We start from the raw sequence: 24234 nt of genomic DNA, 5'->3' as shown, positions 1-24234 counted from the left end.
CTGCTGGACTGTTACAATGAGTGAGAAATAAACTTTACTGCATTTGAGTCTTTATACGTGTTGAGTCTACTTCTTACAGCAGCTGGTGTGACCCTAAGTCGTTGGTGCCTTGAAGTATGGAGCCACTGTGACAGAATTCTAAACTATGTGATATCAGCTTAGCACTTGGGCAGGTTTCATGGAAATATTAGAGCTGGGAAATAGATATCCACATTACAAATGGCAATATACTTGTTAAAACTGTCAAAATACGGAAGACAGAGGCTGTGTTCAAGGGGAACAGCCACCTGTGTGCTGGCTTTTGCCTGCTGTGTTTAATAAGGCCTATAAGAAAAAAAGTGAGCTCAGACAAGAATCGACTGGTTTGCTCATCAGGGAAGAAAGCTGGACATCAGAAATGTGTGGTCTTGCAGGGTTGGAAGAGCCAACTGTTTTCTGGACCCCACAGGAAGAAACAAGATCAAAAGAAGCTTCTAGAAACAAAGGCCCATTAAAAACTCCCAGTTAAGCAAAGAGATTCCACCCTGTAGAAAGTCGAGATTAGGAATGTTTCCTGCCCACTTAGGTCTATTTTTTTGGGTGCTGTCAAGGTCGCTGCCTTCAGGGGCCCTTGTCATCAAGTGGGGCAAGGAAGTAGCCCCCAGGAGCAGCGGGGCTGCCTGTCTGTCTTCAAACACACCATGCGAACTTGGATGACGGGGAGTTCAGAGGAGGGATGCTGGTCTGGAGACCCAGGCTCAACCCCGTGTTCATACCAAGTTCTTTGCCAACCTGGGTGAACATAAGGGGCTTGAGACCAATGTATTTGATTTACCAAAGAAATTGAACAAGACAGACAGAAAGCAAGCAAGCAAGCCAAGGTCTCTAGGGCCCTGCCCTCATACCTGTTATGCAGTCAATACAGAAAGGAAAACAGAGACGAGCACTGTACCAGAATTCCCCGTCGTCGAGAGCCGTGTGACACAGGCGCTTTTGCTCGGCTGGGCCAACAGAACACCACTCGGAGGAACTAGGAGGGGTAAGCAAAGCCGGCTGGAACAAGACTGCCTTGTCGGGGTGTGAGCGTCCCTCCCGAGGTGCCTGGGTGGTGGCTATGTGGGGATTGATCCTGGTCAGTGCCTACTCCCTGGGCCCCGGGAACGCCCCAGGGGATCTAGAGGCTGGTTGCAAAGTAGGCGTCCAAGAGCAGCCAATGGTAAAAGGTCCTTGGGATCATTTGAAGTCCCTCTGTAGGGGCTTATCACAGGACCATCATAGGATGTTGAACGCTAGCAAGGTAGCAGAAACTTCCAACCGGAAGTCAGAAGGGGACTGACGTGTGCCCCGGAGCATCTCCCGATCTCTCCTCTTCATTGGTAAGTGACGTTTCGAAAAGTGATAATAGTATCTTATGTTTGCTTGGGCTTGACATTTCACATACTAAACATTTTCTTTAGGTGAGCTCTCCAAGAAGCCTCCAAGTTCACCGTGTCTCTACACCTTCAAATGGTTCCACTGAGTAACCGCCACCGGGGTACCCAACTGGTATGGCCCCCTCATCCACACCCTGCAGAGCTCATCCCAGGAAGGACCCAGGAGAAGCCCCTCTCCAGGCCCTGCGTGCCAGGGTCAGAACAGCAGTACCCAGAGCCAGGACCTTCCGAGGGGCTCACACCCCAAAACGGGCCTGCCGGGCTAACGCGTTTTCAGTACTTCGCTCCTAACAGGTGGGGTCAGGAGCAGGGTTCAGGATGGGGACCTGCCCTCTGTCACCCCAAGGCTGAGTGGGAGCAGGAGGAAAGCTCGCTTCCAGCCTTGACCCCAGGAAATGCACTTCCCTTATTTCTCCCTCTGCATGTTTCCCAGGAGAAGAAAAAAAATGGCCCTTTTATGCGCTGTGTTCTCTTAACGGAAGAACACTCTAATAGTCTATGTGTGATATGAAGCAGGCTCATTAATTTCAATTTCAATATTTCTGTTCTTTCCATTTCTGCCAGGAGAGGGAAGCCGATCTCTTCCCTCCTGTGATGTTGGTGTGAATCCATGTCTGCCAAAGACCCCGGGCTCTGAGAAGGTGAGAGCCAAAGTGGGGGGAAGGTGGTGAACAAGAACCATGATGGGTCCACAAGCCCCCGGACCCTCGGGCTGGAGTCAGGTTAACAGAGATGCAGACACGCTGATGGCTGGCGACATGGTGGCCTCATGGTCTGAGGACAAACACAGCTCAGGTTCGTCTACTCAGGCTCTAGACATGCTGGAGGTCTCCCCAGAGTCCCACGAGCTGTGAGCAGGCAGGGGTGGGACAGCAGGACCCCGAGATGGCAGAGTCCTGGCTGAGGGAGCAAGCGGCTCAGGGTGGGCCCTGCCCAAGCACATCTAAACGTTCCCGGATGCTAGCCACCTGGGCCGCTTCGCGAGGGATGAGGAGGGACGCATACCCGTAAGGGAGACCATTCTATATAATTGGGGGCCAAGAAATAACCCTGGTTGACTGCTCTGGAAGCAATGCATTTCCTGTTCTGCTTCCCCTCTCTACTGGGCCGCTGGGGCTCTAGCCAATGGCCAGTGACCAATCAGAGAGAACCCTGTGGTGACGTGCTTGGCAATATTTCGGGGACTCTCACACTTCAAATATTCATGGCCACCCCCACCCCCCCAACATGTGCGCTCACACACACACACACACACACACACACACACACACCCTGCATATTGGAGCTACTCATCACTGGAGATAAAGCCTCTCACAATATCATGGGGAGATCACATCTCCCCACGGGAGGGAATATATCCACTAATGTAAGTAACAGTAACTGGAAAGGTGAGAAAAAGCCGTTACAAGGGTGTTCAATTTTGACTGCATGGTGGGCCAGAGGGCTGAAGAGGGAGGAAGTTAAGGTCACCAGCAGCAGGAGGGAACTGTAGACACAGTGCGCCTCCCTCATATGCCTGCAGAAGCCCCAGGAAGGCAAGGAGGCGGGGACTGACCTGTCACTCCAGGACCCGTTCCACTCAGCCTGACCCCAAGGGTTCCGGACTCTGATGAGCTCCATTTTCTGGCCTCGGAAGTTTACCTGGAGGGGAAAAACATCAGGGCAATGTGGAATGATAAATTCATGCATGAGCTCCAGAGTACTTCCCCTCCAGCCACGGTTGGCTTTCCCAAAAGCCTCTTGACTATGACACGCAAAAGACATGTCAAAACTCATCAATTCTTAACTAGCCCTTGGAACTTTCTAATTCCTAGTGAGCACAGTGGCTGGCATCACCTACTGTGATTATTAATCACCCCAGAATGGATACGCTGCATCTGGGAAATAAAGTAGAATTATACATAACAAGAAATTAGTTCACGTGAATCTTCAAATGAATGAGTTTTCTCGCTGGATTGGAATTGCCCTAGAGGCAGGGGCCGCGTCCTATTTATCAGTGTATCAGCATCTAGCACAGCGAGAGGTAAAGAGTAGTTTGTCCCAAGTGCTCAGGGACCTATGAGTGAGTTTTCTTCATCCTTAATATCTTACGGACAGATGAACGAAAAGTATATAGGCACACGCCGGGAATTTAAACAACGATAAACAAAAACCACTTCCAAGTCTTCTGAATCCAATATTCCCCCTTCCAGGTGTCAGGTGAGGATTTCTGCTGTCCGTATGGAGAACCCTTGAGCCAGTAAAGAAAGATGTTCAGCCATGCCCTTCATGCTCTGCCCCGGACCAAGAGAAAGGGCCAGTGCATTTAGAAAGATTTTGGAGGAAAGAGAGTAGAAGTAAAAAATTTCTATTCATCAACTAACCAGAAATTTTAGCTCAAAACACTTTATCCTCATGCGCTGGGCACAAATCATATTTTTGATGTGTAAAAATTAAGTTAGTATAACCTCTCCAGAGTCTAGGATGCAGCTTGCAGCTCATCATTTAAGATGTTCATTACGTGAAATGTGCCGGGAAGGTAAATGTCTTGGAGGTGGAGAGAAAGGAAAAGCCATTGAACAGATGGGGTGGGAAGTTTCTATTACTGGAAACAATATTTGGGAGCTGTAACATTAAAAATCACATGCCTACTGGGGCGCCTGGGTGGCTCACTCTGTTAAGCGTCTGCCTTTGACTCAGGTCATGATCTTGGGGTCCCAGGATTGAGCCCCGCATCGGGCTCCCTGCTCAGCAGGGAGCCTGCTTCTCCCTTCCCTCTGCCCCCAACCCCCGCTCGTGTTCTCTCTCGCTCATTCACTCTCTTTCTCAAGTAAATAAATAATCTTTTAAAAAAAATCACATGCCTACTCAAGTGAGTGAGTGGCAAGGCATTATGGACAGGGAAGGAGGGGGAAAGAGCCTTTGCAACCAAGCACTCCCTAAAAGTCAGAGGGGTACTGTGTGGGGTCTAGTAACCCCTGGGGATCAGTTCTACACTGGGCCACTGCTGCAGAGAACGGGACTTTTGATGGTTATTTTTATGTGTCACCTTGACTTGGCCACTGGTGTCCAGATATTTGCTTTTACACAATTTTGGGTGTGTCTGTGAGGGCGTTTCTGGATGAGATTAGCATTTGGATTGGGAGACTGAGTAAAGCAGAGGGCCCTCCCCCATGTGGGTGGGCCTCATCTAATCCGCTGAAGGTCTGACTAGCACTATAGAAGGTGGAGGAAGGGAGAATTCATTCTCTGTGTCTGACTGCTGAGCTGGGACTTTGATTCTCTTCTGCTCTTAGACTGGGACTTATACCATGGATTCTCTTGGTTTTTGGCTTTTGGACTTGAACTGGAACAACTCCACCAGATTTCCTGGGTTTATGGCTTACAGATGGTGGATCATAGGACTTCTCAGCCTCCATAATCATCGGAGCCAATTCCTCATTCCCTATCTATCTATCTATCTATCTATCTATCTATCTATCATCTATCAATATCTTATTGATTCTGTTTCTCTAGAGAACTCTAGAATTAAGGAAGAAAATGAAAAGAAAAGAAAAAACAAAGCCTAGGCTCTTACACTAGCTAAACCAGGTTGGTACTGTGGTAGAATCACATGTTTCTCTTTCTCTCTCTCCTGTTTTGCTCTTTTGGATTCCAGCCTTCCTCCTTTAGATGAGACCTTCTCTAAAACATCTGAAGGTGTGGTTTATACTGTGATGCACTAGATCAGTATAAGGGACTAGCACTGCTGAGTCTACTCCTGTACCCTATCTACAGAGGTTCACGTCGCCTACCTGGTCAATTCCTGTCACACTGTAGGCATGGCCCTTAATGAGACCAAAAGGTGTCCGGGCTTCAGATTCTGCAGCATTTCTGATCTAAAATGTGAAAAAAGCAGCGTTGGACCCATTAGGTAAGTCAAGCCTTCCCTACCTGCCCAGACCCAGCTCCATGCCTGGCCTGGCCCCTTCTGCTCCGCCATGTGCCTGACGCATATAAGGTCACCCCTAAGATGGTTAGCAGGGACATACAGCTATCCCCAGTCTCTTACCAGGGTGAGGAGACCTTCATTCCCAGCTCAGACTCCAGGGAAAAGTTCACTTTTTTGCCCCCACACAGAGCAACTTGACCCCCCCCCATCATGTAGCCCAGCACAAGATAGAAGTATGATCCCATACACCGAAGAGAGGATAAGAAGCATTTAACTTCTTATGTGTATGTGAGACACATACAACCTATGTCACGTACAACCCTATGTCACAAACTTGGAAACACAGAGGAAAGGGATAATTTAGTAACAAAGAAGATATTCCCAAGGTTAATGCAAGAGGAAACACAAAACTTGAATAGGTTCTAAAAACTGGATGAGGTAAAACTATACGTGTGTATGTTTGCATGCATAAAGACGTTGGAGAAAATACTGTTAGATTCCTATCTACTGATGTGAATGTTTTAATGCTGTAGGAAGTAGAAAAAAAACAAGTTGCGGAAAAGTATGGAGTAAGACTCCATTTAGTAAAATCTACAGAGTAGGACTCCATTTAGTAAAATCAAACTGGACTTCTCCTATGGTTGTGTATTTAGGCGCATGCCCGTATGTCTGAGTAAGGATGGGGGGTGTGAAGGGCACACACTGGGTGCCCCAGGGCTGGGACTTGGGCAGGGACATCGAAGTTTGCCTTTATAGATTGAGGATTGTTCCGCCTAATACAGTAAGTGTGCCCCAACTTTGTAATTTGAAAAACATTAGAACTTCTGTTTTAATGAAAATACATAAACATTGATACCACTGCGCCGCCCCCCGCCCTCGAAAGTTATGCCCCTCCTCTCACCCAGCCAGGGCACCTGCTGGTCTACAGCCCAAGGGCAGTGCCAGGAATGTGAACATGCACATGAACGACTTACATCAATGGAGCAGCCCACCAGAGAGCCCCTCTTCAAGGCCTTCTCTAGAATCTCATAGAAGTTCTCTGGAGCCTCTTTAGTTGCAAAGGTCTCTGCTACACCCCCGGTGAAGTCTTCCATGGCCTCGATGGTGCTGCCCCCCTTCAGGGCCTCATAGCTCCCATTCAGCCTGTCTCGGAAGGAAGGCAGGGATACCGCTGCAGGGAACAAGAAAGGCCACCAGGTGGCGCCCCTTGACCAGAGTTTTTCTAACTCTTCTAAGGACCATTGTCTCTCCTGACCTTGCCCTGGGTTGGGTGGTGTGGAAGGAAGAAGGGAAGCAGGGATTCAGCTCTACGTGGAGCTCCAAGGATCCTGGGCTCTCTTAGAGACAGGCAGTGCGGTGCGGTGGTAAAGAGCGTGGACTCTGGTCCCCGACTGGCCGCGGGTGCAAGCGGCAGACCCACCACTTACAAACGGAGGGCTCCGGGGACAACTCACCCAGTGCTTCAGTTTCCAAATTTACAAAATGGGGGTGATGCCTGTATGCTCCCTGCCAGGACTACTGTGAGGTGTAAATGAGGCTCGCCCGCCTGCCCTCCCTCCCTCTCCCTCATCTTACACGGAACAGGGACCAGGACTTGACCATGAAGGTGTTATACATAGACTGAGACAAAGTTGAGGATTTTTCTCTTCCTTTCTGGTCTCACATACTCACAACCATTTTCCCCCCTCATAATGGTCTTTTTAATTAATATATTATTAATATATTAATATATTATTAATATAATATATTAATATATTAATTAATATATTAATATAATATAATTAATATAATATATAGATATAAGAAATTAACATAATATAAACGTTTCCATTTAGAGCAGTTTCAGATTTATAGAGAAGTTTGTAAACAGTAGAGTTCCAGTATACCCCTCACCCAATTTCCCCCAGGATTAACATCTTGGTACACTTGTTACAGGGACTGAACCCATACGTTATTATTATTAAAGTCTCTACTTTCTTCTTATTTCCTTAGTTTTTACCTAATATGCTCTGTTCCGAGATCCCACCCAGGATATCACATCACACTGAGTCCTTAAGCCCCCTCCTGGCTGTGACAGTGTCTCAGACTTTCCTTGTTTTCCATGACCCTGGCCATCTTGAAGAATACTGTCGGGTGTTTGTAGAATGTCTCTCGATTGGGATCTGTCTGCTGTTTTTCTATTGATTAGACTGGGGTTATGGGTGTAGGGGAGGAAGACCGCAGAAGTAACATGTCCTTCTCATCACATTGTATCTAGGGTCCATACCGTCATCATGACCCATCGCTGTCGATGGTGAGGTCATGTCCGTTAGGCTTCTCCACTGTAGTTACTCTCCCTCCCCCTGTCCACGCTGTCTTCTTTGGCAGGACACCATTATGTGCAGCCCTCCCTTCAGGAGCAGAGGGATTTGCTCCACCTTTAATTACTTGCAGTTCTTCTACGTGGAAGATTTATTCTTTTCTCCAATTTATTTATTCAGTCATTTATTTATATCAATATGGACTCAGGGATATTTACTTTGTACTTTGGTTTACAATCCAATACCACTTTGCTTATTTTATTGCTCAAACTCTCCCAGCTTTGGCTACTCTCAACCTCTTCAGCTGGTTCCTGCGTCCTTTTGACGTAACCCCACCAGTGTGTGTGTGTGTGTGTGTGTGTAAACCATGTTCTCTCACTTCTTGGTACTACAAGATGCTCTAGGCTCATCTTGTGAGTTTCCCAGCCCAGTCCTAGAATCAACCTTGTCTCCAAGGCTGTCTGGTTCCTTTCTTTGGAAAAACAGTATTAGAGACCAAGACCCGGGAAGTAGGGGTGCTTGTTCCTGTGGGGCTGCCATTCTTTCTAGGCCCCCTGTGCTGACAAAGTGAGGAGATGATGTATGTACACCAACCCAGGATGTATACATGTGTCTATCTGGAACCATCTCTACTAAACAAAACGTGAGAGCAGCCTGAGTCTCCAGCCCTAACCCATGACCATAGGCATCATTCTAAGCCTCCTCCCCTTGCTTCTCTGTAACCTCCTCTCCAAAAGTGAGAAACCTAGCTCCATCGCCTGCCATTCATCTCCTTAATTGTTCAACTCATTATATACATATAATGGTATCAGAATTGTTGTCCTTGCCCCTATGAGAAACAAGTTAATCAGCCTGAGTAGAATGCTTCCTTTTGCTTTTAATCTTACAGACCCCATTCATGCCCACAGTTACTCAGGTCAGCTCCTTTTTCTCCTACCCCTGCAATGAGTTTGTTGCATAAATTTGCAATACAGTTAGATGAAATGCATGGTCTGCATTTCATCCTGGGGTTCGTCATCCTTCTCTATGATTTTTAAATCTTCATGTATTAAGCTTCTTTCTTTGTGCTGTAAAGTTTTATGAGTTTGATAGATGAATGGTGTCACGTATTCACGATTACAGTATCATACAGAATAGTCTCACCACCCTAAAAAAGATCCCTTGTACTCCACATGTTCACCCCTACCTCTGTCCTTCCCTCCACCTGAACCCCTGGCAACCACTGATGTTTTTCCTGTCTCCATAGTTTTGCCTTTTCCAGAATGTCATATCATTGGAATCATGCAGTGTGCATGTAGTCTTTTCAGATTGGCTTCTTTCACTTAGCAATATGCATTTAAGATTCATCCATTTCTTTTCATGGCTTGATAGCTCATTTTTAAATCACTAAATAATGTTCCATTGCCTGGATGTACCACTGTTTATCCATTCATCTTGAAGGACATCTTATTTGCTTCTAGTTTTTGGCAATTATCAATAACAGCACAATAAACATTTGTGTGCAGCTTTTGTGTAGACATAAGTTTATATCCAACTCATTTGGGTAAAATTGACTTTTTACCGGACTCATTTACCAAGGCGTTTGATTGCTGAACTATTAGGTAAGACTAGTTTTATAAGAAAGTTTAGTTTTATAAGAAACTGCCAAATTGTCTTCCGAAATGGCTGAACTATTTTGCATTCGCACCACAAGTGAATGAGAGTTCCTCTTGCTCTACATCTTTGTCAGCAATTGGTGCTGCAAGTATGTAGTGGTATTTTGCTATTGTTTTCATTTGCAATTTCCTAATGACAAATACTGTTGAGCATCTTTCCATGTGCTTATTTGCCATTTTTGGTGAGGTACATCCCAATCATTTTTGGCCTCTTTGAATGACCAAAAATTAAAGATTTTCTTTTTTAGGAAACTTACTCTCCACTCTTTGAGTGAATACCCTTCAAGTTCCACTGGATCCCGCCAGCTGGAATTCCTGACTCAAGACTTTTCCACAGCTGCAGGGGGAGGATTTCCCTGCGCTGGGCTCACCGAGGATGAAGCCATGCCCGCCCAGCCCTGGAGAGCACAGGCACTAGCCCTGGAGAGGATCCTGCCGAGGTCTCCTGGTGGGGACTCACCATGGGGTAGAGCTGGGGCTGGGCTCCCTGGCTGTCCTCTGCCCCTTTGCCCACCTGAAACCTGTCTGGTGCCTCGGAGGCGTGTGCATAGACCTAGCTGGAGCAGATGGGCATGGGGGGCGGGTAGTATACCTTTGGTTCTTCTTTGATGGCTTTAATTCTGTCCTGCTGATTTCAGGATCAGTTAAACCTCCATTTCCCTTCACTTAATTTTGCCACTTGCCAGAATTAGAAACACAAATGTGCTTCCCAGTTCCCGTCTCTGAAGACAGGTTCCCTATGCTCCAAAGATCCGGGATGAGCCCAAGAGGGACTCCCAGGGCAGCTCTGCTGTCAGCTGAGCACAGAACTCGGGCTGCTTGGCCTTTTGCTGACAAGCTGACGGGCCGGACATCGAGAGTGCTGGAGGGAACCAAGGTCATCTGGCAGGCGATTAAAAATGTTTGGGTTCCACTTACTTTGAGCTTCCTCAGCTCATTAAATCCACAGAGACAGAAATCAACATGGCGGTTGCCAGGGGCTGGGCTCAGGGGACGGGGAGTTGGAGTTTAGCAGGTGCGGAGTTTCAGTTTTGCAAGTTCTAGAGGTGGATGCTGGTGATGGTTGCACGACAGTGTGAATGTACTTAACGCCACCGAGCTGTACACTTGAAAATGATTAAAACGGTCCCTGTTACCACAGCCCAGATGTTTGAGCTATGACGGTGCTTGGTGGCAGGTTGGGAGAGCCAAGTTCTGGTAACTCATCCAGATTTTCCTCCGCCTACTCTCCCAGCTCTTCGGAAGGCCAGACACAGGAGGGACATGTGTCGCCACTCACTGAAAGTCCCTGGAAAGGCCCCAGGGGTGGAGACCTGCTTCCTGGACAGCACCCCTCCTCCCCGGGCAGGGAGCACTCACTTGGCATAGGCTTTTTCCAGCAAGGCGCTCCAGAACTCACTGTGGTCGGCGGAGTGGAGGAAGATCAGGCGGTCCCTGAAGGTGGGCAGCCGGTCATCGATGACCACATCCAGCCACTCACTGTGCTGCCAGAACTGTTGGCCAGGACGGAGACGGAAAGCACGGGGGGCGGGGGGGGCGTGAGTCCCAGGGGAGTCCAGCCCCATCCGTGAATGTTTATCACTTGGCTCTTTCTCCCTCAGACCACACACTGCCCTTAGGGTACGGAGGAAAATCACATGCGGATCCCATGATGGGGGCCCCTGGACTGTGTCCACTGAGACACAGGCTGAGCACCCCACCCACCACGGACATCTGCCTGAAGACCCCGTGTGGACCCATCAAAGCCGGGGGCCGGCGGGACAGGGTCGCACGCGGACACCGCGGGTGGGCTGGGTTAGCTCTTCTGTCTCCCGAGGGAGGGGCATAGTGTGGGGTTTGCTCTGCTCTTGCAACAGCGCGGTTCTCTATGCCCTTCTGTCAGCCGGCTGCTGGGCGTCTTAATGTTCCTTCATCTTCAGTGCCCTCCCTGCCCAGGGGTGGAAACTCTCAGACGGCCTTTTTTTTGGCCATTCACACAGAGAGAGGGGCTGTAACGGGGCAGGTGGACACTTGTGCCGGGTGTGCAGACACGAGGTGAGTGTGTGCATATGTGTGTGTGTGCATGTGTTTGCGTGTGCTCACACACATGCTTCTGAGTCCGTGTGTTCACACGTGTGTGCATGTGTTCACGTGCATGTGCGTATGAGTGCGTGCGTGTATCTGCGTGTGTGTTCCTTCTCACTCAGTTGGCCTGTGCATGTGTTTGCGTGTGCTCACACACGTGCTTGTGTGTCCGTGTGTTCGCACGTGTGTGCATGTGTTCGCGTGCACGCGTGCATGTGCGTATGAGTGCGTGCGTGTATCTGCGTGTGCGTTCCTTCTCACTCAGTTGGCCTGTGCATGTGTTTGCGTGTGCTCACACACGTGCTTGTGTGTCCGTGTGTTCACACGTGTGTGCACTGTTCACGTGCACGCGTGCATGTGCGTGTATCTGCGTGTGCGTTCCTTCTCACTCAGTTGGCCTGTGCATGTATTTGCGTGTGCTCACACACGTGCTTGTGTGTCCGTGTGTTCGCACGTGTGTGCATGTGTTCGCGTGCACGCGTGCATGTGCGTATGAGTGCGTGCGTGTATCTGCGTGTGCGTTCCTTCTCACTCAGTTGGCCTGTGCATGTGTTTGCGTGTGCTCACACACGTGCTTGTGTGTCCGTGTGTTCACACGTGTGTGCATGTGTTCACGTGCACGCGTGCATGTGCGTATGAGTGCGTGCGTGTATCTGCGTGTGCGTTCCTTCTCACTCAGTTGGCCCGAGAGAGACACTAAGGGAAGAAGAAAGAGAAAGTAGAAAGAGGGGAGCACACGCAGGGGCTCCAGGAGCAGTCCATGTCCAGCTTTGCCGGGGCATCCTAATCGGTTCCGTGTCAGCGACCCTGCCCCAGTCAGACCAGGCCGCCCAGTGTCCGGCCGAGGTTGTGTGTTTGAAGGAGAATATTCCCCTGGGCTCCCAGTGACGGGCTCTAAGGGGTGTGTTGGGAGGCAGCATGGCGTGGGACAATAAATACCACCACCACCCCCCCAGCTGGGCTCCCACTTGGGGGCTTAACCCTCCCAGCACGTGTCACTTCAGGCTTTCTTGGGGGCCTTTGTGACTTCAGGTTCTACGGACACACTGCTCGGGGCTTCCGAAGCAGGTGCGGTGTTGGGGGCGGTTCTGGGCTGGCCTTCCAGGGGGGAGCTGGCTCAGGGGATCTTACAGGGCAGCACAGAGATGGCCCCACCGGCACCCTCATGCCCACACTGTGGCTGAGGACAGGAGAGGAGCAGCGAGGGGGCCTCACTCCCAACGCCCCCCTCCCAGATGTCAGCATGTGACTGACAGGGCCCCCACAGGGCCAGCCCCTGCCCGATCAGAGGCAGGGCAGTGGAGCACAACAGGGCACTGGAGGGAGTACTCAGATGGCTGGCCTTGGGGACGGAGGGGATGGTGTGGTGGCCTGGGAGGGGAAGGTGGCCGTGCGGGGGCAGAAGTGCGTGCCGGCCCCATGCTGCCACCTTCCTAGGATCCCTTTTAGTTCTGCGAGCCCCACAAGGTAGATATGAGTCCTTTTTCCAGACAGCGTGTGAAATCTGCCCAAGGTAACCCTCAGACGTACAGGGCAGGGCAGGCGTCAGTGTGAGCTGGGGCCCTTTGCAGGGGATGCAGGGGAGGAGACGACAGAGAACAGGGCCGTGAGCAAAGGGAAACCAGCCCCCAGGCAGGCTGTGCCCCGAGGGTGGCTCTGCGGGGGTCCCACAGGGGCGACTGTGTGTCCCTCCCCCCGACGTCCAGCAGGCGATGCCTCCGTGCTTCTGTCCATTTCTACTTCTTACCCTCACTCACGTCTCCAAATCTGTATTTCTTCAATAAAGAGGATCTCCCAGTTTATGAGAAATAATCCAGTCCCAGGGAGGTAGAATTGTTTTAGGCCATTTGTGCTAAAAGCACAAGCTGTTCTGAAGACTAAAACCCATTGGCAAGGACCTCCAGACTTGCCACAATCGCACTTAAAGCCTTACTGTCTATTTTCCGGAAGGGCTCACCACAGGATGCCCTCACTGTCCTCCTCACACATTTAGAGGCAATCCCGTGACGCAGCGTGGTTTGGGGTGCAGCTTTCACACAGATGGGGTCACATTCCTCCCAGGATTACCGAGCAGCTGAAGAGGCTCATGATGTCATGCTGGACCCCAAAGAGCTAACACTCCCGGTCCAGGCTCCCTCTTACCTGGAAGTGGAATATTCCGGCATAACCGCGTCCAAAGCTTTGGTCCTGGGGGACGACTCTAGCCAAAGCGTTGTCATTCAGCGTCAGGGAGGCAATGGCAGCTAATAACCAGCAGTCCCCTGCAAAACGAGAGCCAGACATCGCGGTTTTCATTGCCAACTCGCAATGAATGGGAAAGCTCTATGCCGGAAAGGAGAGGTGGGGCGTTCCAGATGTGGCCACATCTTTTCCGCATTTAGGAAAATGGACAGAATACCAACAGATACCTCTGTCCTCCCCTTCTGCCTCCCTTCCTGGCTCTTTCCGTGCCCGGTTTATCACGCACAGCTGTTGTCGTCCGGGTCATGTTATAGGACACGCTCACTTGGGTTTCAGACTGATGCTCCATTATGCATCAGCTCTGTGCAGTTCCAGAGGCTTCCCCACCAGAGGGCCAAGGCTGCGGACGCTCATGTCAGCGGGGCTGGGTGAGTAGGCATTTCCTAGCTGCAGCCCAAGAAGTTGGGGGTCCTCAGAAATAGCCCCTCGTGGCGCCCGGGGAGTGCATTTCTGGGACTGAGGCCTCCCCACAGCACAGACTCGGTTGAGTTAGAGATGAGAGTAGCTCCAGTTATTTTTCATTTTCAAGATTTGCTGACTGGTCTACTGATTTCTGCAGCCGTGACTTCACAGTGACACACATCTGGAGGACAACTCCAAAGGGAAGTCAGATATCAGACAGCATTTTTTCTGTGCTGTGCCAGCCTCTCGGACGCATCCACTCGTCCGCCCTGAGGCTGGGACCAGCGCTCTTGCCAGGGCTGCCTATGAGCTCTGTGTGAGCAGATACTTGCAAGTATCCATTTACCCAACCTCTCTGTTTTATCCCTGATATCTTTGTTGGCAGTTGATAACACCGCCGTCATTGGAATTCAAGACCCCAAGCACACTTAGTTCGGCGTCCTCGGGGTTCACATTTTTGGAAAATACCATACAGCCCACGACCCCTTTCTGATTGTTGTGCACAAGCTAGAGTGACTCACAGATGGTGTAGCATCAGGAAATCTACTTGCAGAGTCGCCCTGCTTCTGGCTTTCCCTAGAATGTCACCGGGGGGAACATGCCAACTGGTTCCTCAAGCATCTGCTGCTCTTAAGATGGAGATGCTAATGAGAAGGGACACAGAATCTTTCATGATCATTTGTTCAGCAAACCTCACTGAGTGCCTCCCGGGGGGTGGGGGGCGGTCCCTGCTCTCAGCTCTGGGGTGGTCCTGGCCAGAGTCCGGTGGAGGGCCCCCCTGCTGTGGGCTCACCTCCTCCCGGTTCTTCTCCAAGTTAGGGCTTTGCCCAGTGGAGGAAAATGCATTTCTTTCCCTAGAGCGCAGCACCTCTTGTCTATTCAGCCAGGAAGGCCCTGAGCTTTTGAAGGGGGGGCATGCAGAAGCTAGAGCTATTCATGCAATTTAAAGCAAAGGAAAAGACTCAGCAACAAAGCAATATGGCTTTATCTCTCTGCTGGGTCTGTGTGGATGCATGGCATTGGTCATATCAACCAGAAGAGGGTACCCTCTGAAGGTCAGTTCGCCGGGCAGCTGGGTGGACAAGAGCATGCAAGGGGCCGCTAGCTAGCAGGGAGGGGCTGGCGATGGTGTTGGTCGTGTTCTAGCTCTTATTTTGGGTGTCAGGCTCACAGCCCTTCATTTTATTGTTATCCTTCCTGGCTTATACAGATGTTATGTACAGTATTTGGAAGTAATAGAAGTGTTACAAAATGGGGCGCCTGGGTGGCTCAGTCGGTTAAGCGTCTGCCTTTGGCTCAAGTCATGATCCCAGGGTCCTGGGATCCAGCCCCACGTGGTCATGGTCGGGCTCCCCACTTAGTGGGGAGTCTGCTTCTCCCTCTCCCTCTGCCCCCCCACTCCTGCTCTCTCTGTCTCTCAAATAAATAAAGTATTTTTTTAAAGTGTTACAAAATAATAGTTATATTCAACACCAACCAAGGTTAAATATGCAGTTGTAATTCCAAATAGATACTTGCACTCATGCCACAAACTAAAACCTTGAAACACAAAGGAGTCTATACAATGCCTTTTTATCGAACAGAAGCATAGGGATAAGGCGGGGGGTGGGTAGGGGGGCAGTGAGGGGAGGCAGAGGAAGAGTCTGCAGGGAGAGATGAGCGAGGACATGAGGAAGGGGCAGGCAGAGTCTCCCAGAGAAGGCTGACCCCCAACAAATGAAGACCAATCTGGATGTAATTTTTTTTCGAAAGGTCAAAGTCATAGCTAGGATGTGTAATTCTATCATCTGTGTACAGTTGACCCTTGAGCAACATGGGGGAAGGGGCGCTGACCCCCCACCCCCAACCCACCGCACAGTCGGAGAGCCACGTATAACTTTTGACTCTCCTGAAACTTAACAGCCAGGAGCCTGCTGTTGACCTGAGGCCTTACCGGTAACCTAGTCAGTTAACATGTATTTTGTATGTTCCTACAATAGGAATGCAGTGCAAAGAAAATGTTAGTAAGGAAATCATAAGGAAGAGAAAATCCATTGACAGTAAGATACTGTGTTATTCAAAAAAATCCATGTATAAGTGGATCCGTGTTGTTCAGGGATCAACTGTATCATGGATCAATCTACTGATCTATCACCAGCTATCATCACTCTAGGTCTGTGACTTTGCGTTCTTGGTTTGGGGTAGCTGGTTGGTGAACACGGAGGCTCCAGCATGATCCACTGCAACCATTAGACCGTAGTGGTAACTCAGCTGTAGGCCAGGCCTCATAAGCTTACAGCTTCACTGGTGGGTTTTTTTAGGACGTCTTTTTTTTTTTCCCCCGTAGATAGAATAAAGGTAAACTCACTCCAATTTTGGGCTAAATCCTGAAATGCAAGACCCACTTTAATGGACTTGGGGGCACTCGCAGGTTAATTTTAGGAAGGAGACTGTGAAACTCCCGGGGGGACCCCCCAAAGTCTGAGCCCCTGGTGCACTGTGGCATAATGGTTAAGAGCAAGTTCAGATCCTGACTACCTTGCTACCAGTCCTGTGATTTACGTTACTCAGCCTCCCTCAGCTTCGGTGTCTCATCTGTAAAATAGGAAGGGTGATCAGGACGGAGATCCAGGGACTGAGTTAATGCACGCAAGTGTTAGCCGTGTCATGGTGCAGGGAGCCAGACCAGCGCCGCGGGGTATCTCTGTTCTCTGTGAACTGAGCCCCACACTGCAGCACAGCCACCCCCAGGGAAACAGGAGTGTAAGGAGCCTGGGGTCCACGGGGTTCCATCTGGGGGGGCGGCCGACTGGGAGGGAGGAGAGGAGGAAGCAGCCGGTGGTAGCCGTCATATTCCCCCAGACCCTGTGCCCCCCGGGGGTCCTACGTTGCTCTTGCCATGGGGGCAGCTCAGAGGCCCTGCCCTGCTGGCCTCCAGGGGTGCTTGTTCCAGCCCCCCTCTCTCCGTGCTCCATCCCCTCACACTTACCAAGCTCCCCCTGGCAGATATCTGTCCTGGTGGCCCCTCCGAGAATGAATTCTGGGTTTTTCACTATTTCCTGGAAGAACAAAGGTGTTACTGGGCCATTGTGATTGGAGCGGGCTCAGGGTCTCTCTCCTTTCTGGGAGCAGAGGGCTTTTTTCTGTATTTGATTCTTTTCCGGTGGAGGGGTGCCACAAACCTGGGCCTGTCTCTGGTAGATGGCACCGCCTGGGGAGAGATCCTGCCTTTTGGGCAGCCCCTCAGTGCTGGACAAACAACGGACCACGAACTGAAGATTCCCATTGCCACTCAGGCCCTGGGCTAGCAATCGGGGTGGGGCGGGGGCAGGGCATGAGTTCGAATCCTGACTCTCCGCTTACGGGCATTGTACCCTCTGTGGGCTTCAAATTCCTCATCTTAAGTTGAGGTAATACACACACCACAGACCAGTGCCTAGGATTAAATACAAATTCATGCTCACCCACCCAACTGTTTTCTTTTTTAAAATATGCATTTTGTATATATATATATATACACATATAATGCCTATCAATGTATATATACACTATATAGTGGGAGATACATGCACATATCTCTCATGTAACTTTACCTCAGTGCATTACATATATTTTATGCTATATTGCACATAATTGTATTATTATGTGTACATAATTACTTATATATACATATATAGAGAGAGAAAGGGATACTATAAAGCATTAACAAAAAAGTGTTTGAAAGCAATTATATAAAATTCGTCTATTCTTTACATTTTGCTGAGTCGTTAGTCTCCATTCCTGACAGGGACTAAGGCAAAGAACAAGAGAGAGGGAATCCCTGCCCTCCTGAGTTGCTGAGGGACTGGGGGCCAGACCATGAACAGAGGCACGGACATCCAAGTTCAGGAGCGGTGAGTTCCAGGATGGAAAGTAATGGTGTGGGACGGGGGCTGTGTGGGGGCTGGAGCGGTCAGGGAGGACCTCTTGGGGAAGCAGACAGTTGAGTAGGGAGTCACGTGAGGGTCCAGGGCGAGGAAACAACAAATCATCAGACATAGAGGAAAGTTCTGACACACAGCAGATGCTCGGTCATTTTAAGAGGATCTGAATGCAGGCCGAGTGAGGGGCTTTTCCCACCTCTTTTCAGAGACAGGACTGGAGGCAAGAGTCCTCACCAGCACCTGGGTGGTGCCCCGGGGCCCAGCCCTGCCCTGAACAGTCCTCCTCAAGCTCCCCGGGACCCTACGTCTCTGGTCTGCGTCCAAAGTATCAGCAGGAGGATGGTGATTTCTTTGCAGGAAGGGGGACTGCTTAAGGCGAAGAGCCAACGTGTAAAATGACGGCACTCTCCCCGCAGCCCCCGTGATGTGCCGGTCTCATGGAGTGATGGACACCCTGGACATCTGCCCAGAGAGCACTGTGTGGGCTTATGTGTTTTCCCAGTGTTTCAGTAAACGGGGCCAGGAGAACCTCTGAACACTGTGCCATCGGCTCACCACAATCCCAGGTGTGGCGGGGGTCTGACTGACACACCGAATGCTGGCTCCAGAATGGCAGGCGAGGCCATGGACGGGGGTGGGGGCAGCTGCTCTGTGCCAGTCTCCTGGCCCGTGCAGACCCTCTCACACGGCGCTCTCCCGGCTCCTCTTCCCCAGGTGTTTGCAGGTGGCTCTGGGCCAGGCCAGTGGGAAGGTGCAAACCAACCAGGAAAACGTGCTCCCCTCAGGAGCCCTCCTCGATCAGCAGAGGGGCTCTGGGCGCACCATCTAACTTCTCCAGGCTGTCTCCATCCGTCATGTGAGGCCACTTTCCTCCGTCTTGGACATTCGGGGCCAGGTGCACAATGTGTACTGGAGCCCCGGCTCCCAAGGGCACCCCAGGAGCTCCCACGGCAGCCAGCCCCTATCGGGGGAGCGCCGCAGGGCTCCAGCCAGCAAAACTCCCACCGCCGTGGCCCCATCCCTATCTCCGACTCTGAAGGCGGGCAGACCCTGCCCAGCAGGCTGTGGCAGACGCGGACCTCCCAGAGACCAGATGGGCTGTGGGCGAGGAGGCCCCCCCGCCCCGCTCCCCCTCGCGGCCCTCCCCTCCCCCGCCTTCGGCTGGCCCGTCCTGCCAACAGCACCAACTGGGCCAACAGCTGCCACTGCGTCTCGGCTCCATCGTGCAGCTAGTTGTTTTTGTCCAGCAGAGTTTTACCAAATTGCCTCAAACTGTGGATGGATGGAGAAAAACACAGAAGGAGAAAACTCAGAAACTCTCACCAAGTGAACAGGAGTTAGCCATCGGGTATGGAGTGGTGAACTCCCCGGACGCGTGGCTGATACAGGGGTCTGTCCAGTGTTCCTGGGAGTCAATGAATCCGCGTGGGGTCCGTGAATGTTCAGGCCGAAGGGGCGTGGCCACGAACACCGACAGATGTGGGTCTCAGGTGTGGGGAGCGTGTGACGTGCGCCCGTCTCACACGCATATTGGTTCGTGTGTACTCTGGATGCATTGCATTTGTGCCTGGACAGCCTGCGTGTGTGGGGCCCAGAGGTACCTTTGTTCTTGTGAAATGCTGTTTGGGGGCTTGAGGATGAGGGTTACCTGTTACAGTCCTGGGACAGGAAGATCAGAGGAGTCTTGACAAACCCGAGGTGAACCCAGACAGAGGACCAGGCGTCCTGGAATGTTCCCTCTTGGGGCCTGTTCTGTTCACTTCGTACATCATCAGGGGCTCAGCCACGCACATAGACTTTTCTTTACTTAGTCATTAATTTGAAAGGGGAGAAGCCGCATTTGTAACACGTTTGGAGAGGCTGGGCTCGGATCGGCAGCTGTGTGCTACCCAGGGCTGTAAAGGCGCGTGGGGACACGGGGGTGTCTCTGGAGGCACAGGGCAGGCCCAGTGTGCAGGGCAGTCTCAGCCACAGGCTGCCAGGGGGCCGTCAGCCTGGGCTAGAGGGTTATGAGCATCTTCAGCGAAGAGGTACCCTGGGTTTAGGCTGAGAAGTTAGGGAGGATATTGCATAGAAGAAACAGAAGGATGCAGGCGGACGGGGAGGCAAGGAGGAAAAAGCCGAAGGAAGCGCTTGTGAGCTGAGGAAGTCAAGGCTGCGGGCCCAGGAAGGCAGGCCCTTGGCTGCACCCCAGACCCACTCCTCCCCACTCCGACACACAGCCCTTTCCAAGAGGCCCACTGGAGGGGATTTCCCCTTCTCTCCCAGCGGAGCCTATCACCCCACCCCCACTGCAGGCCCCGGGGGGCTCCCCCTCGGTGAGCGCCTTGCCCGGGGCTCTCTGGAGGGTGAGCCCGGCTGCCCACTGCTCTCTGGTGTCCCCCTGACTTTTCTGATTCCGACTGCTCTGGTGCTCACGACCCCGCCCGCGAGCACAGCTGTGTTTGCCAAGAAGGTGGTGCTGGGGAGGGCACCACGGTCCCACTGGGCAGCTCGGCACTTGCTGCCCGAACATGCACCACCTAAGTGCTGAGCAGACATGCAAACAGCACCCAGGCCACAAAAGCCCTCTGGAGGGACACTGGCAACGCTTAGCATTTCCCTCCTGCCGCCCGCCCATCTGCACACCAGCGACCCTGGCCCTCCGTCCTGCAGGAGGAATCTCAATCCTCACCACCACCCAGCCCCTTGCTGCTGACTTCACACAAGTCTATCAGAAGTCTGTAAAACCCCTAGCCCCCCGGATTGCAAACAGACGGGTGTGTTTCTGGGAGTGAAGACAGAAAGGACCGTGTCAGGGGCACGCAAAGGGAAAGGCAGAACGGATTCTGAGAATGAATCCATAGGAAAGACAGCAACAGTAGACCTGAGTTAAGGTAAATGAAGAAATCGTTCTGCCCTTGGGGCACCTGGGTGGCTCAGTCGTTAAGCGTCTGCCTTTGGCTCAAGTCATGATCCCAGAGTCCTGGGATCGGACCCCGCATCGGGCTCCCGGCTGGGCAGGAGGCCTGCTTCTCCCTCTCTCACTCCCCCTGCTTGTGTTCCCTCTCTTGCTGTGTCTCTCTCTGTCAAATAAATAAATAAAATCTTAAAAAAAAAAAAAAGAGAGAGAGAGATCGTTCTGCCCTTGGTCACGGGTGGAGGGCCCCCAAGTGGATGGCGGCCTCACCCATCCTTTGGGGCAACCCCGAGAGAGATCAGTAGTGAGGATGACTGCCTCCTAGAGCTGAGATCTGGGACTCTGGACTCCCTTGGGGGTCTGAGTGGTCCTTGCTCCACTGCACGTGCGGGAACAAAGGCGTTCTCCATGCTGGCCTGTGTGCAGCTGAGAAACTCCAACTTCAGCAAAGAGAAGGTGAGTTGAACGCGGCGGCGGAATCACACCTTAAGCCAGTGGGTGGCGGTGCAGACCGAAAGGCAGGGCGCCCTCCTCCAGCGGGGAGGGGACAGTCTGGTTACAAGCAGGGTCGTGTAAACACAGTCAGGGACACCCTTCTACAGGCTCCTTTCTGCCTGCTCTACACGCTAACACGGGAATCCCTGCAACAGCTCCGCAAAGGAAGCAGCATTATAACCCCCTTTTGTGGAAGAGGAAAGTGAGGCTCCGTGTGGTGCATGGCCTGGACCCCCCGCAGCGGGGGGCGGGGGCGGGCTCGGCTCGTTCCCTCTGTTGGGGGTGCTGAGAAAGCTACCTTTTCCAAGGTCATGGCTCTTGGGGGTACTCATTGGTGAGGGCCACAGACACCGGTGACACTGTCACCCCGACACAAGACGACTCTGACGGTCCATCCTAGCTCCAGGGCACCCCGTGTAACCGGCTGAGGGCTTTGTGCAGCCATTTATGGGGCCACGTGACAGCCCAGAGGCTCCCTCTGCTCATTCCTGCTCCCCGTCCGGCCGCAGGTGTTGATCCTGAGAACACCTGTGATAAACGTCCTGCGGGTGCTCTTTGTGTGGGGTCCAGAGAGGAGGTCATGTAGCCGTAGGTGGCATTGCTCTGGGGTGACACCCGTAATAGCAATCATGACATCAGCTGCCGCTTACTGCGGACTGTTGCTGGACATTGGATCTACATTGGTCGTTTCTCTGGTCGTTTCTGTTCCCGTTTCACAGGGGAGGGGACTGAGGCTCGGGGGAATTAAGTGCCAGGACCACAGTCGCGGGACAAATCAGTGGAAGGGTGGGACCAGCACTCAGGGTCTCACCTCTTGTCCAGCCCTCTTTGCGCTCTCCTTGTCCATAGCAACCCGTCCCCGTAGGAGCCCCACCTGGAAGGTGTCCCCACCTGGAAGGAATGATAGCCAGCAGCGCCCGGGCGGAGGTCAAGGCCTGACTAATCCAGCACAGCAAATATTGACTCCTTGTGGGAGGCACCAGCTGGTGCCCCTGGGGCCCGTCACCTCCAGACTGTTGGGGGTGGGGCAGCTCGGACGCTGGCTCCCCTCTGGGAAGGGAGATTTGTGGTCTGGGGAGAGAGGCCCTGCTTCCCGAGTGTTCCATCCTTCACGTGTGTACTGAGCACTCGCTGCGTGAGTGTCCATCCACACTGAACATCCTGGGCTGCAGCCAGAAGCTACGGGATCCCCACATGCATCCCAGCAGCCTCAGCACACGGGGCAAGACTGCCTCCCACCCAGCTCTGCATGTTTGCCTTTGGGTTCCCATAGAACGTGTCACCTGAGACTTGTCTCCCATTCACCACTTAATGACAAGACCCTCTCTGGCTCTGGGTTCCCGTCCTGGGCTCACCTTGGTGGGAGTCAGAGAGCTGGGGGTGGGGTGGAGCCAGACACCCTGGGCATGGTGCCGGAGCCATCCCTGGCTTGCTGGTGCATGCCCCCTGCGTGTCATTCCCTCTGCAAACTGCATAGCATCTCAACAGTAGACTTGGCAGATGTGCCTGGCAGATGCGTCTGTGTGTAGCCCACCCACCCAGCCCCTCCTCTCCTCGCTGCCTTCTGCCAGGCTGCTGAGCCCACACCCCTGCCTGCCACCCCCACCACTTCCTCTTGCACTCACCCCTGGCCGTTTCCACACAAAGGGGATCTGGGGCCTCTCACTATAGAAGAGAGAGGAGCTGTTGGCTGGGAAGTCTGCATCCTCAAACAGCACGCCCTTCTGCACGCACTCCTGCCTCAGTTGCTCGAAGCTCTGGCCTGAGGAGTGGGTGATGCGGGCATCCTTGGGAACTGGGTGCTTCTGGGGCCCTGCGGCCCGATAGAGGTAAGGCATGGCTGCTCCCTTGCTGGTGGGCTCAGGTTGACAAGGTGACCGTACTAATCAAGGAGCCAGCTCAGGGAAACCAGGGCTCAGTGGCCCTTGGCCTCTTCCTGTTTGCCTGGGAACCTCCCTGTGAAGACTGAAATGAGGCACGCCCTGATGGCAAACTGTGGAGAGAGCTCTCTGCCCTCCCAGGGGCTCCTGCAGACCCAGAGGGAGCAGTCAGCCTGGGCCAATTCCAGGCAGAGGCAGCAAACTCTGCTTAATGCACTGGGGAGTCTCCGTGGGAGAGAGAGGATTGCTTTATGGGAAAAGAGAGCACGAAACCAAATCCGTCTGGGAGGTGGCAGGCAGTGTTTGCTTTGCGGGAGGAGGGTGTGCTGTGTGGTCTTGAATCACATGTGAAGTCAGAGAGCTGCAGGGTTTTGTAGTCGGAAGGGAGCTTAGTGAACCGTCATGACACCTATTACATGAACCGAGCTTACCCAGCTCTTTCTCAGACCACCTCATTTTGATTTAGAGCAGGGGTCTGCAAACTTTTTCTTTAAAGAGCCAGTTAGTTAATATTTTCGGCTTTGTGGACCATATGGTCTGTGTTGCAAGTACTCAACTTTTTGGGTTGTAGCACAAAAGCAACCATGGATGCTATGTGATGAATCGGCGTGGCTATGTGCCAATAAAACTTTATTTACAAAAGCAGCCGGGGGGCCGGATGTCATCCAGCCGGAATTTGGTGACTGACCCCTGATACGGTGTACACACAGAGGACATCAGCTCCTCCTCCAGGGTACAGGAGCCTCTGTTCTCCAACATTCCTGGCAGTCAGTGTTAGGAAATATTTGCAAAAGCAGATATCATATTAGTAAAATTCTGTGTCCTGTAAAACTCTACAAACACAATTTCACATTTGAGAAGAAATGAGGTTCAGAGGTTGGAGGCAATATAATAAAAGTATTAGCCACCATTTCCAAACCTTGGAAAGCCGTGGCCCCTTTCCCCCGGACACCTGGGCGCGCACCCTGGCTCCCCTCCCCTCCGGACTCTTCCTCCAGCCGCCCCAGCCATTCTGCTCACAGCACCCAGCGCCGCTGAGCCAGGCACGGAACACAGAACAATCCCCGTCGCAGG

General features: G+C 52.1%; 1 protein-coding gene across 3 annotated transcripts in view; it reads right to left on the bottom strand.

The window, feature by feature from the left end:
* Positions 1-23118, bottom strand: part of CAPN9 (calpain 9) — a 39407-nt gene extending 16289 nt beyond the window's left edge. Inside the window, exons 1-8 of one of the 3 annotated variants that reach the window (XM_028104620.2) lie at positions 22906-23118; positions 16953-17022; positions 13484-13602; positions 10637-10770; positions 6297-6465; positions 5186-5269; positions 2968-3053; positions 932-1009 (exon numbers count right to left, since the gene is read on the bottom strand). In XM_028104620.2, the coding sequence (XP_027960421.1) occupies positions 932-1009; positions 2968-3053; positions 5186-5269; positions 6297-6465; positions 10637-10770; positions 13484-13602; positions 16953-17022; positions 22906-23118 (953 nt within the window). The remainder of the gene's footprint in view (positions 1-931; positions 1010-2967; positions 3054-5185; positions 5270-6296; positions 6466-10636; positions 10771-13483; positions 13603-16952; positions 17023-22905) is intronic. The other 2 variants (XM_028104621.2, XM_028104622.2) reach the window with 2 other exon arrangements.
* Positions 23119-24234: the final 1116 nt, after the last annotated feature.

The sequence above is a fragment of the Eumetopias jubatus genome, unplaced genomic scaffold (assembly GCF_037043125.1).
Source record: "Eumetopias jubatus isolate StellerSeaLion01/CBP00866 unplaced genomic scaffold, mEumJub1_p1.0 scaffold_17, whole genome shotgun sequence".
NCBI lineage: Eukaryota > Metazoa > Chordata > Mammalia > Carnivora > Otariidae > Eumetopias > Eumetopias jubatus.
This window is presented reverse-complemented; position numbering and strand designations above follow the sequence as displayed.